This window comes from Staurois parvus, unplaced genomic scaffold (genome assembly GCF_062004578.1).
Source record: "Staurois parvus isolate SC_StPar_1 unplaced genomic scaffold, SC_StPar_1.0 ptg000498l, whole genome shotgun sequence".
In the NCBI taxonomy this organism is placed as follows: Eukaryota; Metazoa; Chordata; class Amphibia; order Anura; family Ranidae; genus Staurois; species Staurois parvus.
The window spans coordinates 11,578,540-11,591,208 of record NW_028318294.1 but is presented as its reverse complement, the minus strand read 5'-3'; the positions used below and the strand labels follow the sequence as shown (position 1 = coordinate 11,591,208).

The following is a 12,669-nucleotide window of genomic DNA, read 5'->3' as shown; positions in this document are numbered from 1 at the left end:
TGCTGACACTTTTCATTCTTCTCTCACCAGCTCGCACATTTGATTTTCTGATTCATTTAGTCTGTAGTTCAGCATGCCAACTTCTTAACCATCTTTGCAAAAAACTATTTCTTTTGTGGCCACAAGTAACATTATATTGTGTGTTTAATCTGCAGCACCACCTAAGAACTAAATCTTTTTTGGCATTCTGCAGACAAGGTCTTCAGCTTTAAAGGCAACCGTTGAGGAGGGATGAAATTATCTGGAAGAATTTAAAGACAGACTTGGGTTTAATGTTGGCTATACACATGACAATTTTGAAAGTTTTTTCATCCGCTTTCAGTGGAAAATGTGTCATTGAGCTTGAACGGTTTACAGCAATTTGTCGCCTGGGCTTTTAACGGTTTCCCGTTTGAAACCTTCTAGCCCAGATGTCTCCAAACTATAGCCCGAGGGCAGGATGTGGTCCTTTTTCTTGCCTTCATCTGGCCCTTGAGGCATTATTTTTTTTGGCAATGACACCAACAATGGTGCGTAATTCCTACCATTGACACCAATGATGGGGCACTATTTCTCTCACTAACACCAACAAAGGGGTATACTTCTTCTCACTGCCACCAACAATAGGGCGCTATTTCTCCCACAGACACCAACCATGGGGCACTACCTCCCCCATAATACCAAAGATGGGGTATCATTAACTCCTGCTGGGCAAAGTCTCCTAAAGTTTGAAGAACAGTAAAGTGGCTCATTGTTTAGAAAGTTTGGAGACCCCTGTTCTAGCTGAAAGGTATTGGGGTTGATTTTCACCCTACTTATGAAACAATCAGAACAATGGGGGGATTTGCCGTGGATAATTCAGTTCCATGAAAATGGAATTTAGAAGCTGATGAAAAGTTTTGCCAATTACATTGAATTTCTTCTGAATGAGGTTGGGGAACCTATAACATTTCACTGTTAAAGCTGACGTCTAGACAGATATAAAAGACTGATAATAAAGTGGTATTAAGGTCAAGAACAAAAATGTAAAATATTACAGTTTACCAATTAGATCATTATATTAGGCTTTTTTTCCCCCTCTGTTTTTACCTGCATGAAGAATACACGAAGGGAAACAAACCTTGAGCTGTTACAACCACTCTAGGGTCAAAAAATGTCCCTGTATTTGTATTGTCTCCACTGTCAACTGTATACTTACCCGAGTCCAATCTTGATCCAGCACTGAGTCCGTCTACCATTGGCTCCCGCTGCTGCCAATCAAATCCTGTGAGCAGAGAGCAGAGATAGGGCTGGTCCGCACTGTGTGTATCCATAGATGCACACAGCCTGGCTCAGGAGTGAGCCCGCAGGTGCACTCCCATAGGAAGCAGCTCCCTATGGTGGCGCACCAAGAAGAGAAGGATCCCAGAGAGCTGGTGGGGGACCCCAGAGGAAGGAAGCTTGGGGGCCGCTGTACGGTACATATCTTGTGAATATTATTTAACCACTTGCCTACAGGGCACTTATACCCTCTTCCAGGGGCGGACTGACAGCTCATGGGGCCCCCGGGCAATAGGGGATCATGGGGCCCCTGTGTCCTTGCCCAAACTCAAAAAAGCCTATGAAAAAGGTACCAGGGGCATTTCATGGGGCCCCCTACTGACCCCAGGCCCTCAGGCAGTGCCCGAGTTTCCAAATGGTCAGTCCGCCCCTGGTCCATACACACATAGGCTGTAATGAGCGTTTTTTGGCAGGGGTGTTTTTTGGCTGGAAAAACCCCCCAAAACTAGTGGGTTTCTAGAGGAATTTTTTAGCTGTAAAAATGCTCTAACGCTGAAAAACGTGGTAAAACGCAGCAAAAAAAATGTTGTAAAAAAAATGCGGCAAAACACCACTAAACTCTAATGCAAAAACGCTAAAAATGCTGAAAAACGCAAAAAATGCTGAGTTTACACAGCTAATGAGCATTATTAAAACAGCCAGAGTGCATGGAGCCTAAAGGTGGGATGTATACGATTAGAAAATCAACCAATTGGTCATTTGACAACTGAGAGGCATTTGTTCATTGGCCGAAATCGTGGCCCACATTAACCAATCTAAAAAAATCGTTTGTCGGGCAATACATAGTGTTGATAGATTTTTTTTCATACAAACGTCGTACCAACGCATAGAAAATCGGTCGTTCGTATGCTAAGCGACAGACTTTTTCATTGTTGTTCAACCGGACTTTTTAGTTCACAATATCGTTATCGGTTAAAACATCCTGCTCATCAATGAAGAGAAAATCGTTCGATCAGTGGTTCCGTAAAATTTTTCGTACAATTTTCTTATCGTGTGTACGGGGCATTATGGCGGCCATAGACGGGTCGAAAATCGGCCGAAAAATAAATCGGACGATTTTCGCACTGTTAGTGGGTTAATTGGTCAGCCGTTTTTCGGGGGTTTTTGCACATTTTTTATTATCGGGCATGTTGGAAAATTTGCGGCCGATTTTGACGATTAGCCGATTTTAGGCTCACTAGTGTTTTTGCTCCTGGAAGGTATTATGAGCATTTTTTTCTGCTCTTAGAAGCTAATACTGTTATCCTATGTGTCCATGCAAAATATTTTATGCTGGAAGCATTTTTCAAGCTTCAGCCTTTAGGAGCAGAAAAAAAAATGTTGTAGAATTTTTGGCAGCATTTTCCTAGCAGAAAAACAATTCTGAATGTTCCTAAAAGCTTTTTTCAGGTTTTTTTTTTTCTTCATGTACTGTAAAAACATTACTAAAACGCTCCTAAATGCTACTACAAAAATGCTAATATCATTATTTTTTATTGTTCTTTGATCTTATAGAAAAATGCTAGGACACAAAAATGTTTTTTTCTACCATTTTTTGAGCTTATAAAAAACGCTAATGTGCATGGAGCCTTAGGTGTCCGTTTGTGAACCAGAGGTAATAGATCGCTGCTCAGTTCTCCGGCATTCTCGGAGAACAAAGTTCTCTTGTGAATGCAGTTTATGAAGCAGTTCTCCGAACGAAGGGAGAACGGTCTCCAAACGCTGGATAACGGTCTACAAACTCTGAAAAACGGCTCATTTTACTATAATCTCTCCAGATTATAGTAAAAGACCAGTTTACTAAGCAGAGGTAAATTATCTCTGCTTAGTTTTCGGTCCCTCTGATTCTCCAGCTCTGGGCTGGAGAATCTGGACGGAGAACACAGATCTCCAGAGAAGGGCTGACAGGATCTCCTGAGTGTTATAAACTGTGAATGACCAGAGAATAGCTGAGATCCGTTGAATCGCAGCTATTCTCTGTGTCATAAAAGGACACCTTAATAAGGTATTTCAAGAAAATGAAAATGTTTCATTTGACAGTGTAATCAACATGCTGATGAGGGGGCAAAAGAAGTAACCATGGAATGCAATTTATCAGATGATGAAATCAACTTTAAAATGAGACTGCAGTTAGTCTTTAAAATTTGGTGGACTTTTTTTTTTTTTTTTGGATGGCTCATCAGTATTTGTTATGTTTGAATGCAATTTGCAAGTTGCTGAAGATTGGAGACCTCTGATTAACGGTTTATCGTTTATTGACTGTGCTGCATCGAAAAATGAATCTGAAAAAATTGACAGCGGCATCATTTTAAAAGCAGCTTTATTTTTTCATGAAGAAATGCTTTTGCGTTGAGCTTGCATGAGACCCTTTGCTTGTTGTGTAAGAATGAATCTGAGAATGGAATGCAAGCTTTAAACTAGTGTTAGTCACACATAGGCAATTAAATCAGCTTTGTTAATAGTGGATGCATGCCACAGCCTTTTCGATATGCTACTATTTCCAATGCGCCCTTGCTAAATATGGTGATTTTATGTGCATTTAGAGGGTGCTGTTCTCTTCTGTGGCGTTGTTTAATATGGGGAATTTAATGTGCTTTTCAAGGACACTAACTTTCTAATAGGTTTTCTGCAAGATTTGATGATTTTAATGTGCGTTGGAAGAATGTTGTTGTGGTTTGGGGGCTGTTGCTAATTTAAAGAGTCATTCAACTGGAAACTGATATTTTCATTTTTGGTGAATGCTGGAAAGTACATGAAAACTCGAATTCTAACTTAAACAAAAGTGCAGTGCTAATCAAATGAAACAACCATCGCGGAAAAGTAAATATAAGTGAGTTCATAAATATAGCTCACATGGAAGAAAAATATATTTTAAATATATTTTAAAAATATTCTTCCTAAATATATTGACATATTATTATTATTATACAGTATTTATAAAGCGCCAAGAGTTCGCTCAGCGCTGAACATTACAAATATATTTGAAATGCTACAATTTTGGCCAAATTCAATATATTTCAAAATATATTTCAATAAATATATATATATATATGTATATAAATATATATCTGTGTATAAACAACACAGATCTCCCTCCTGTTAGCATGCACAGCAGAGAGATAGAAAGCAGGTCTGCTTATGCAGGCCATAGACAGGTTGAAAATCGGCTGATTTTCGCACTGTTAGTGGGTTAATTGGTCGGCCGTTTTTTGGTGTTTTGGCACATTTTTTCTATCGGTCATGTTGGAAATTTCGCAGGCGATGTTGACGATCGGCCGATTTTCCCGGCAATGATGGGCAAATCGGCCGATCGTTTTACTGATAAAAAATCTGCGCATGAGCCGTGACCTGCAAGAAGAAGAAAAAGAAGAAGACGAAAAAAGAAGTAGAAAAAAAAGAAGAAAAAAGGAAGGAAAGAAGAAAAAAATAAGAAGAAAAATAAGAAGAAAAAAGAAGAAAAAGTAGAAGAAAAAGAAAAAGATGAAGAAGAAAAATAATAATAAGAAGAAAAAGAAGAAGCAGAAAAAGAAGAAGCGGAATTCCAGTCCGCTATTATATTTTATGTGAAATTCTTGTGGTTGCAACAATGTATCTATTTGTATCTGAATAAAAACATCTGTATCCGAAATGGATACAAATGGATACATTGTTGCAACTGCAAGACTTTCATGTAAAATATAATAGCGGACTGGAATTCTTCTTCTTCTTCTTTTTCTTCTTGTTCTTTTTTTTTTCTTCTTCTTCTTTTTCTCCTTCTTCTTATTTTCTTCTTTTTCTTCCTCTTTTCTTCTTCTTTTTCCTCTTCTACTTCTTCAGAAGTAATTATGGGATTAAATGCCGGCCATAGACAGGATGAAAATCGGGGGGCTCAGTACTTGGTGGTCGGCTTCGGCTAGCCGTAAAAAAAAGGGTCCGTCTGGCCTTTTGGCCAGGTGGACCATGTGGAAACCTCAGTCCCTGTCAGGAGCCTCGCGCCCTGGGGGATCAGGGTAGAGGTCCTACCCCATTAAAAAAAAAAAAATTAATATACACTTATTTGTATTTTTTTTTTAGCAAAGACATGTAGCAGAACACATTTTGGCCTAAATTTATGATGATTTTTTATTTTTTTAATCTTTTATAAACAAGAGTTTTTTGTTTTTTTTTAAACTGTCGGTCTTTTTTTGTTTATAGCGCAAACAAGGAAAGGTGATCAAATACCACCAAAAGAAAGCTCTATTTGTGGAGAAAAAAGTACATCAATTTCATTTATGTACAGTGTTGCATGACCGCGCAATTGTCAGTTAAATTAACGCAGCGACATATTGAAAAAAAAAAAAGGCCTGGTCAGGAGGGGGGTTAAATCTTCTTGAGGGCAAGTGGTTAAATATCAAACAGTAAACATTTAAAAAAAATGGTCATTTGGTAATATAATTTACATATAAAAAAGGTAAAATAGTAGCAATATATTTTAGGACAACTGCTAAAAAATATTGAAAAATGTATACTTACTGAAAATACACTTTCCCTTTAAATCCTCCCCTTCTGATATTTCATTATTCTCTGTACAGCAGTCACAGGGCAATCATCGTTAGATGAATACCCGCGCCTCCTCCGTGCTTGTAATGTAGTCCTTGCGTTCACAATTGCCAGCATTAATGCCATTTTATTAGGCAGGGTGATACCGCTGCTGTTGATCATTACAGGAGGAATGCATTTTTAATATGTCATCTCTCACATTACTTTATTCCAAAGGCATAAATGGATGGTCCTGCTGTTTCTAAATGTCGTTATGCGGTCAGGACAGCGGGCAGTGTGCCGCGGCCATTTACTTACTCTACTACGATTCCCAAAATCTTGTTTCCTTATTACAAATCACAGCGAAAATCGAGCAATATTCTCCCCTTAAGTCATTTATTCATAATCATTTCCTTGCCATGCCTGTTTGTTCACGACATTAACGGCAGAGAAAAGGGACTGTGCACTAAACTGACCCTCTTAGTGACACGCGCAACGCACGTCTGAGTTGTAATGCGCAGCCCACTAATGCCTGCATAAAATGAAGCCGCATTTATTGTGATGTTAGCGTGGCTTTGCATGGGCTGGGATGGGAATATTCATGACAAGGGTAGAATATAAGGCTTCCAACCTAACCAAGCCTGGTAGGCCATACCCTCCACCATCCCAGTTATACAAAGTACACAAACAAGTTTCTGGAGTCAAAATGGCCATAGCAGCCTTTTATTAACCAATACATTATTTTAACACAGATAACATAACATTCCAAATGATAAACAGAGGAAACCGTGGTGGTCCTTTGAGGGCCATAAACTCAACTTCACTTTTGCAGAAAACATTCCTTCAATTTAGGACCTCAACAAATAAATGTAATCATTGCAGTGTGGGGGAAGCACCACTGGAACAGATTTTTTGACCCCCTTCCTTTTTTTTTTGCTTTTGAGTTTAGCTTGAAACTCACTTGCTCCTAATCCAGGTAGGGAGATCACACTGACTGGACCACATAGCCCCTTGCTATAAGTCTTTTTGGCTGGGTCAACGTGTGATCCCCACTCTTATAGACTTCCGAATATGAGCAAGGCTAATATGTCAGCCATATTGACTAATCCACGACTGAGGGATTTGCATAGTACCAAGGCAAAATATATCCCAGTAACCCAAAATACAACACTTCCCCCCCATTCCCAAATGACCACATGACAAATATCAATTTTGGAGTTAAGTGGCCATAGTAGTCCTTTATTTTAACACAACAATAGAAATTTAATAGAACTTTGGTAAATAATGAAATCAATGCCTAACATAAATTAACATTAACAGCAATTGATCCTACCAGGTCCAAGGTCTTGGAAGGCGCCTATAAACCCCAATAAATTGGCTGTATCTGCACCCAGTGAAAGGATACACTGCCTCTGGGACAATAAACCACCTCTGTACTCCTAGTAAAGTTAAAGTTGTTCTAAAACCTTAATGTTTTTCACCTTAATGCACTCTCTGCATTAAGGTGAAAAACCTTCTGGACTACAGCTCCCCCCGCCTTCTTCTTACCTGAGCCCAATCTGATGTGCATGAGAGCAGCTTTCCTTGGGGGCCCCCACCGAAGGGGAGGGGCCTGGAGCACCAGTGGGGGACCCCAGAAGAGGAGGATAGAGGCTGCTCTGTGCAAAAGCATTGCACAGAGCAGGTAAGTATAGACATGTTTGTTATTTTCATTTTTAAAAAACTAAGGTTTAGCATCACTTTAATGTTACCAATGTAAACCTGTTGTTGGGAAGGGAAACCCATAACTAAGATGGGCCCAATCCATAACCCTCCAAAATTTTAAGACAGGGCCACCTTCATAGACCCAGAGACCTCTGCCTGCTGCTATGACATGTGAACAAAATGACCACGACACCAAAGTATGAATCAAAAAAGATCTACAGAAGGCAAATAAATAGACACACAAAAATCGACATAAAGAAAACAAATAAATGCCAAAAAAAAATATCCCTGTGGTTAGAGGGGGGAGAAACCTCATGTAGGTTGGTACAAACTCTGACAAAGTCTGACAAGGTTCAGCCCCTCTTCTCATATCAAGGTACCACCTCCAATCCCCCAACCATCCTATCAGGCAAGTAAAATTTATTTTTCATAAATAGACCCCCCCCAGCCCAATGTACATCTTCACCTCTTCTGCTCACCCAAGTTATACTGGCCCTCCTTTTAGCCTTGCCCAGCACCAGGCCATATACTTTCATCACCATTTATAATCTGTGAAAAAAGAGACAAATTATCTAATGCATTCCAACCCGTAACTGACTTTCTCTCCACTTTCTATAAATAGATTTGTGATGTGCCAAACAAAGAATTACAGTTATTTAAAACATCACCAACATCATGACTTGTTTTAAATGTATTTCCTGTGTGATCGTTGCAAGATGTTTGAACTAATTATTTACTTCTTTTTGTTAATGCAGGATCAGCAAAGGATATTTGGATTGCAATATGGGTATGCTCTATGGATTGACATTTACGTGTTGGATGTAACCTCGGATTTTGCACTGGACTTGGAGTAAGGATCAAGGACTGTTTGAATACACACTACCAAAAATGAAGAAGGACTTTTGTTTACATGGCATTCTGCTATGCCTGGGGATTGCATACTGTAGTCACGTCTCATCGACGCGGAGGAGCAGTAAGTTAAGGCAGTCTTATCACGGACACCATGAAAAGGGCAAAGAAGGGCAAGTATTACACAGATCCAAGAGGGGATGGGTATGGAACCAGTTTTTTGTAATAGAGGAATACACCGGACCAGATCCTGTGCTTGTTGGACGGGTAAGACTCAACTATTTTTTTCTTTTTCTTAGAAAATGTTCTTCTATGTATCTATAGCAGGCTTTCTCAACTGTTTTACCCCATTGGAACCCTTGAAATGGTTTTCCGATCTCAAGGAACCAATCTATTGCGGTCAGTGGAAAAAATGCCCCATGCATTCCTGGCCAGTTGGAAGAATCCCCCCCCCCCCTTTACAGTAGTGGTCTGAATGCCATCCTTACAGACAGCCAAAGAGATCTCTGGAGTCACTCTGCCAAGTGGCTTTGGCTCTAAAACCATGTAGGTACCAAAAATGAGAGGTCAATCAATGACAGCTCGGGAAACCCCTACAAACTTTTGGAGGAACCCTAGGGTTCCATGGAACTCTAGTTGAGAATGGCTGACCTATGGTATTATATCAGCTTGCATTGATCAGTATAAAGATGTCATCTATGAAACACATTATTTATTGATCTGTAACAACCAATCAGGTGTTTGTTTTTATTTCCTAAACACTGTTGTAAAATTGTTTGTTATGGGTTTCTTCACTCTGCTATATGATGGTTTTATGAGGGCCCATTCACACTTGCAAGTTGTGGCAGCATGCATTAAAATTCCCATGTGTGTTACCATGAGACATGGAAGGGCACCAGTCCTATGTGCAGTGCATTACGGTGACATTTATTGTGAATTGCACCTTAACGCATTGCACAGCAGAGCCCAATGCACAATGTGCCACAATGCATATACCATGATTAGTAGTCAGGGTGGATAAAAATCAATGATTTTTTTTTAAAAATCAAAAAAATCTGATTTTTTTAATTTAAATCTGATTTTTTTAAATAAAATGCTTTTTGAGGAAAATATATTACCATCCAAAGGTTATTCCATCATGAAATAAAGATTAGTTTTCTAATTATGTAGAATAAGGCTGTATATGTTTAATTTTTTTGGTAAATAAATACATTAATCCATTCACAATGTCATGCTCTTCCAGAGGTTTTTGTAAGATTATTGGGCAGTTTCTCTGCCTACAAGATATTATCACAGATGATCGGTTTACTTTTGCAGTTCTCAAAACTGAATTTGACTCAGCGGAGATCACATGCCTCTTCTTCACAGCAAAAATGTTATAACATCAACAGAGTTAAGAAAAAGACCTTCATCCTAACTTCTACAAACCTCTTCAGTGCTAAGTTTCAAGAAGTTCAGTGAATAGAATAGAAACAATATTTTTCTGATTGTTTGGAGTGGAATAGATCTGCACAAGAAGAAAGTGAAACTAAGTGTGAGGAGGAAGGGGCTGACAGTCTAAGTTTCTTAAAATATATATATTTTGTTTAGCCAAATTAGTTAACAAACATGGATGTTTGTTTAAGCAAATAACATATGCTGGAATGTTATTGTTTCAGTTGATTAAATCTATTTAAATTGTTATTATTATTAAGGTAATAATAAGTACAACAGAAAAGTTGTCCAAATATGAATGATTAACCTATTAAACTGGGGATAAAAAAAACTAATATGAAAAGTTGTTATTCTAAAAATCTCGATCTACTTGCATATTAAAGTTATACCAGCAAGAATTAGTCTTTATGTAGAAAACTAGGATTTAAATCAAGCCTTACTGACTAGTGATTTCAATCGTGATTTAAATCAGTTTGATTTAAATCAAATCCACCCTGTTAGTAGTGCATTGTGTTTTTTTTTTTTTTTGCAATAGCTTTCATCACTTGTGGTGCTTTGGCAAACCCTGTATATGTGTATATATATGTATATATATCAACACTTGCCATAACACACATGCATTAATACACTGTAACAGAACGCTTAAGTGTGAATGAGCTCTAAATGTCCTTTAATGCATTGATTACTTTTTTTTGTAAATATTTAAAAAAAAACTGATTATCAAAATGTTATTATTTTCTTTACTTTTCTTTATAACGTATCATAAAGAAACAGATGCAATCTGAAATGTAATTGGTATCTCTGTGTTATTACACTTTGCTCATCCCCGTTCTTTGTACTACCTTTTCTAAAACATGAAAGACTGATATTTAAAGAAGACCAAGTAAAACACAAAATCCAGCATGCAATGTGCATACAGTATAAAAAGACAATTCTGCTTTTTCACTTTGAAGGCACTGTTTGGAAATAGAAATAATGACCTATAAAGTCCTGGATTTGTAATAGCCCATACTACCTGTTTTTGTGGGTTTGGGATAAAGGACAAGCTATCATCCATAAAAAAATGCCTGGAGCTGAAAGTAAATCATTTTATTTCATTTTCATTTATAAGAAGTTTTAAAGTACTAATTAATGAGCTGTGCAGTTGTAGATGGACAGTAGGTGATATATCATGAAACCATTCGCCGAAGACTCAAGGTTTAGTTATGATTTTGTGATTTATTGTTTAATCCAGATTTTGATTAAAAAATACTCCTAATGTAAGCAGGTGTAGTCAGGGGCCTGCCATCAATGAGGCCAAACTAAGCCAACAGCCTCAGACAGGACTCAGTGGGGAATGGTACTGAGTCCAGAAGGTCTGGTATGGGTGCTCTGTCCTCTCTACAGCTCAGTAATGTTGCCCTGCATGCACACCACCTGCACCATAGCAACTAAGGATAGTGTAGCCCAGCTGCCTGCTTCCTAGCAACCAATGATGCTGTGCAGCCCAGTTATCAGCATTCTAGCAACCAATGCTACACAGCCATACAGCACCATTGGTTGCTAAAATGCTGGATGCTAGACCTCAATGTCATTGGTTGCTGTAGGTGGTATATCACAAAGTCATTCACCGCAGACTCAAGGTTTTTAGTTATGATTTTTTGATTTATTGATTAATTCAGAGGTAGCTTAAAAAGTACTGCTAATGTAAGCAGGTGTAGTCAGGGGCCTGCCGCCAGTGAGGCCAAAATAAGTCAACAGCGCTAGGCAGCACTCAGTGGGGAATGGTACTGAGACCACAATGTCTGGTATGGGCACTCTGTCCCCTCTACAGCTCAATAATGTTGCCCTGTATGCACACCGCCTGCACCATAGCAACTAAGGATAGTGTAGCCCAGCTGCCTGCTTCCTAGCAACCAGTGATGCTGTGCAGCCCAGTTATCAGCATTCTAGCAACCAATGCTATACAGCCATACAGCACCATTGGTTGCTAAAATGCTGGCAGCTAGACCACAGTGTTATTGGTTGCTGTGCCAACGTCCTAGCAACCAAAGGAGAAGGTGGCAGCATGGCATGGCAGTCAAAGTAGACTCACACCAGGGTGTAGTTTCTAATTGCTGAATGACAGATTCATCTGTTGTTATCTTCTGTTATAAATCACTAGAACATAGCTAATCCCACTAACCACAATTGAAGTACGTTATGGGGGAATAGCCTTGAATCAGATGTCGTAATTCATCAAGCTTTAGCAGCCTGTTAAAATTTTATTAATTAGGGATTTTATTCTTTGAATACATTTGATAAAGTTGTATGTATGACTTGTGATCGTTAGATTTGCTTTCTAGCTGGCTTTCTCCCATCTGCTGTTCCTTTGAAGCGATCAACAATGTTGCAGTACCACCTATGACAGCAAGGTGGCAGTGCAGAGTGATCGATTTTCTGTAAAATGTATTTTTTTAACTATACCAAGGGAAAATTAATATATGTTTTGCTTCAGGGTACAAACATACTATGCAAATATAACATAGCAGGGCTTTTCTTTCAGCGGGAATGCGGGGGAATGCAATTCTGGCACCTCTAGCACTGATTGGGGTGTTGGAGGGTCTATTTATATTGGCTGCTGGGAATCTATTGTCACTGGGGGGATCTGTTGTTGCAGGGGAGTTTATTGTTTCTGGTGTGGATCTATTGTTGCTGCGGGGTTATTTGTTCTTAGGGGGTCAATTGCTACTATGATGGATCTGCTGTTGAGGGAGGGATCTATTGTCACTGGCTGCTAGAAATTCTTCTGTATTGTTCCGAGTGGGGGTCTGTTGTTGCTGGGGGATCTATTGTTGTTGGGGAGTATTTTGTTGCAGGGGGACTATCATTTCTGGGTGGGGGTCTATTGTTTCTGGGGTATCTAATGTTGCTGGGTCTATTGTTGCT

At 39.0% G+C, this 12,669-nt stretch overlaps 1 protein-coding gene across 1 annotated transcript in view; it reads left to right on the top strand.

The window, feature by feature from the left end:
• Positions 1–12,669, top strand: part of CDH11 (cadherin 11) — a 230,552-nt gene that overhangs the window by 122,722 nt on the left and 95,161 nt on the right. The window contains exon 2 of the mRNA XM_089689825.1: positions 8,235–8,595. Within this exon, the coding sequence (XP_089545951.1) occupies positions 8,368–8,595 (228 nt within the window). The 5' untranslated portion in view covers positions 8,235–8,367. The remainder of the gene's footprint in view (positions 1–8,234; positions 8,596–12,669) is intronic.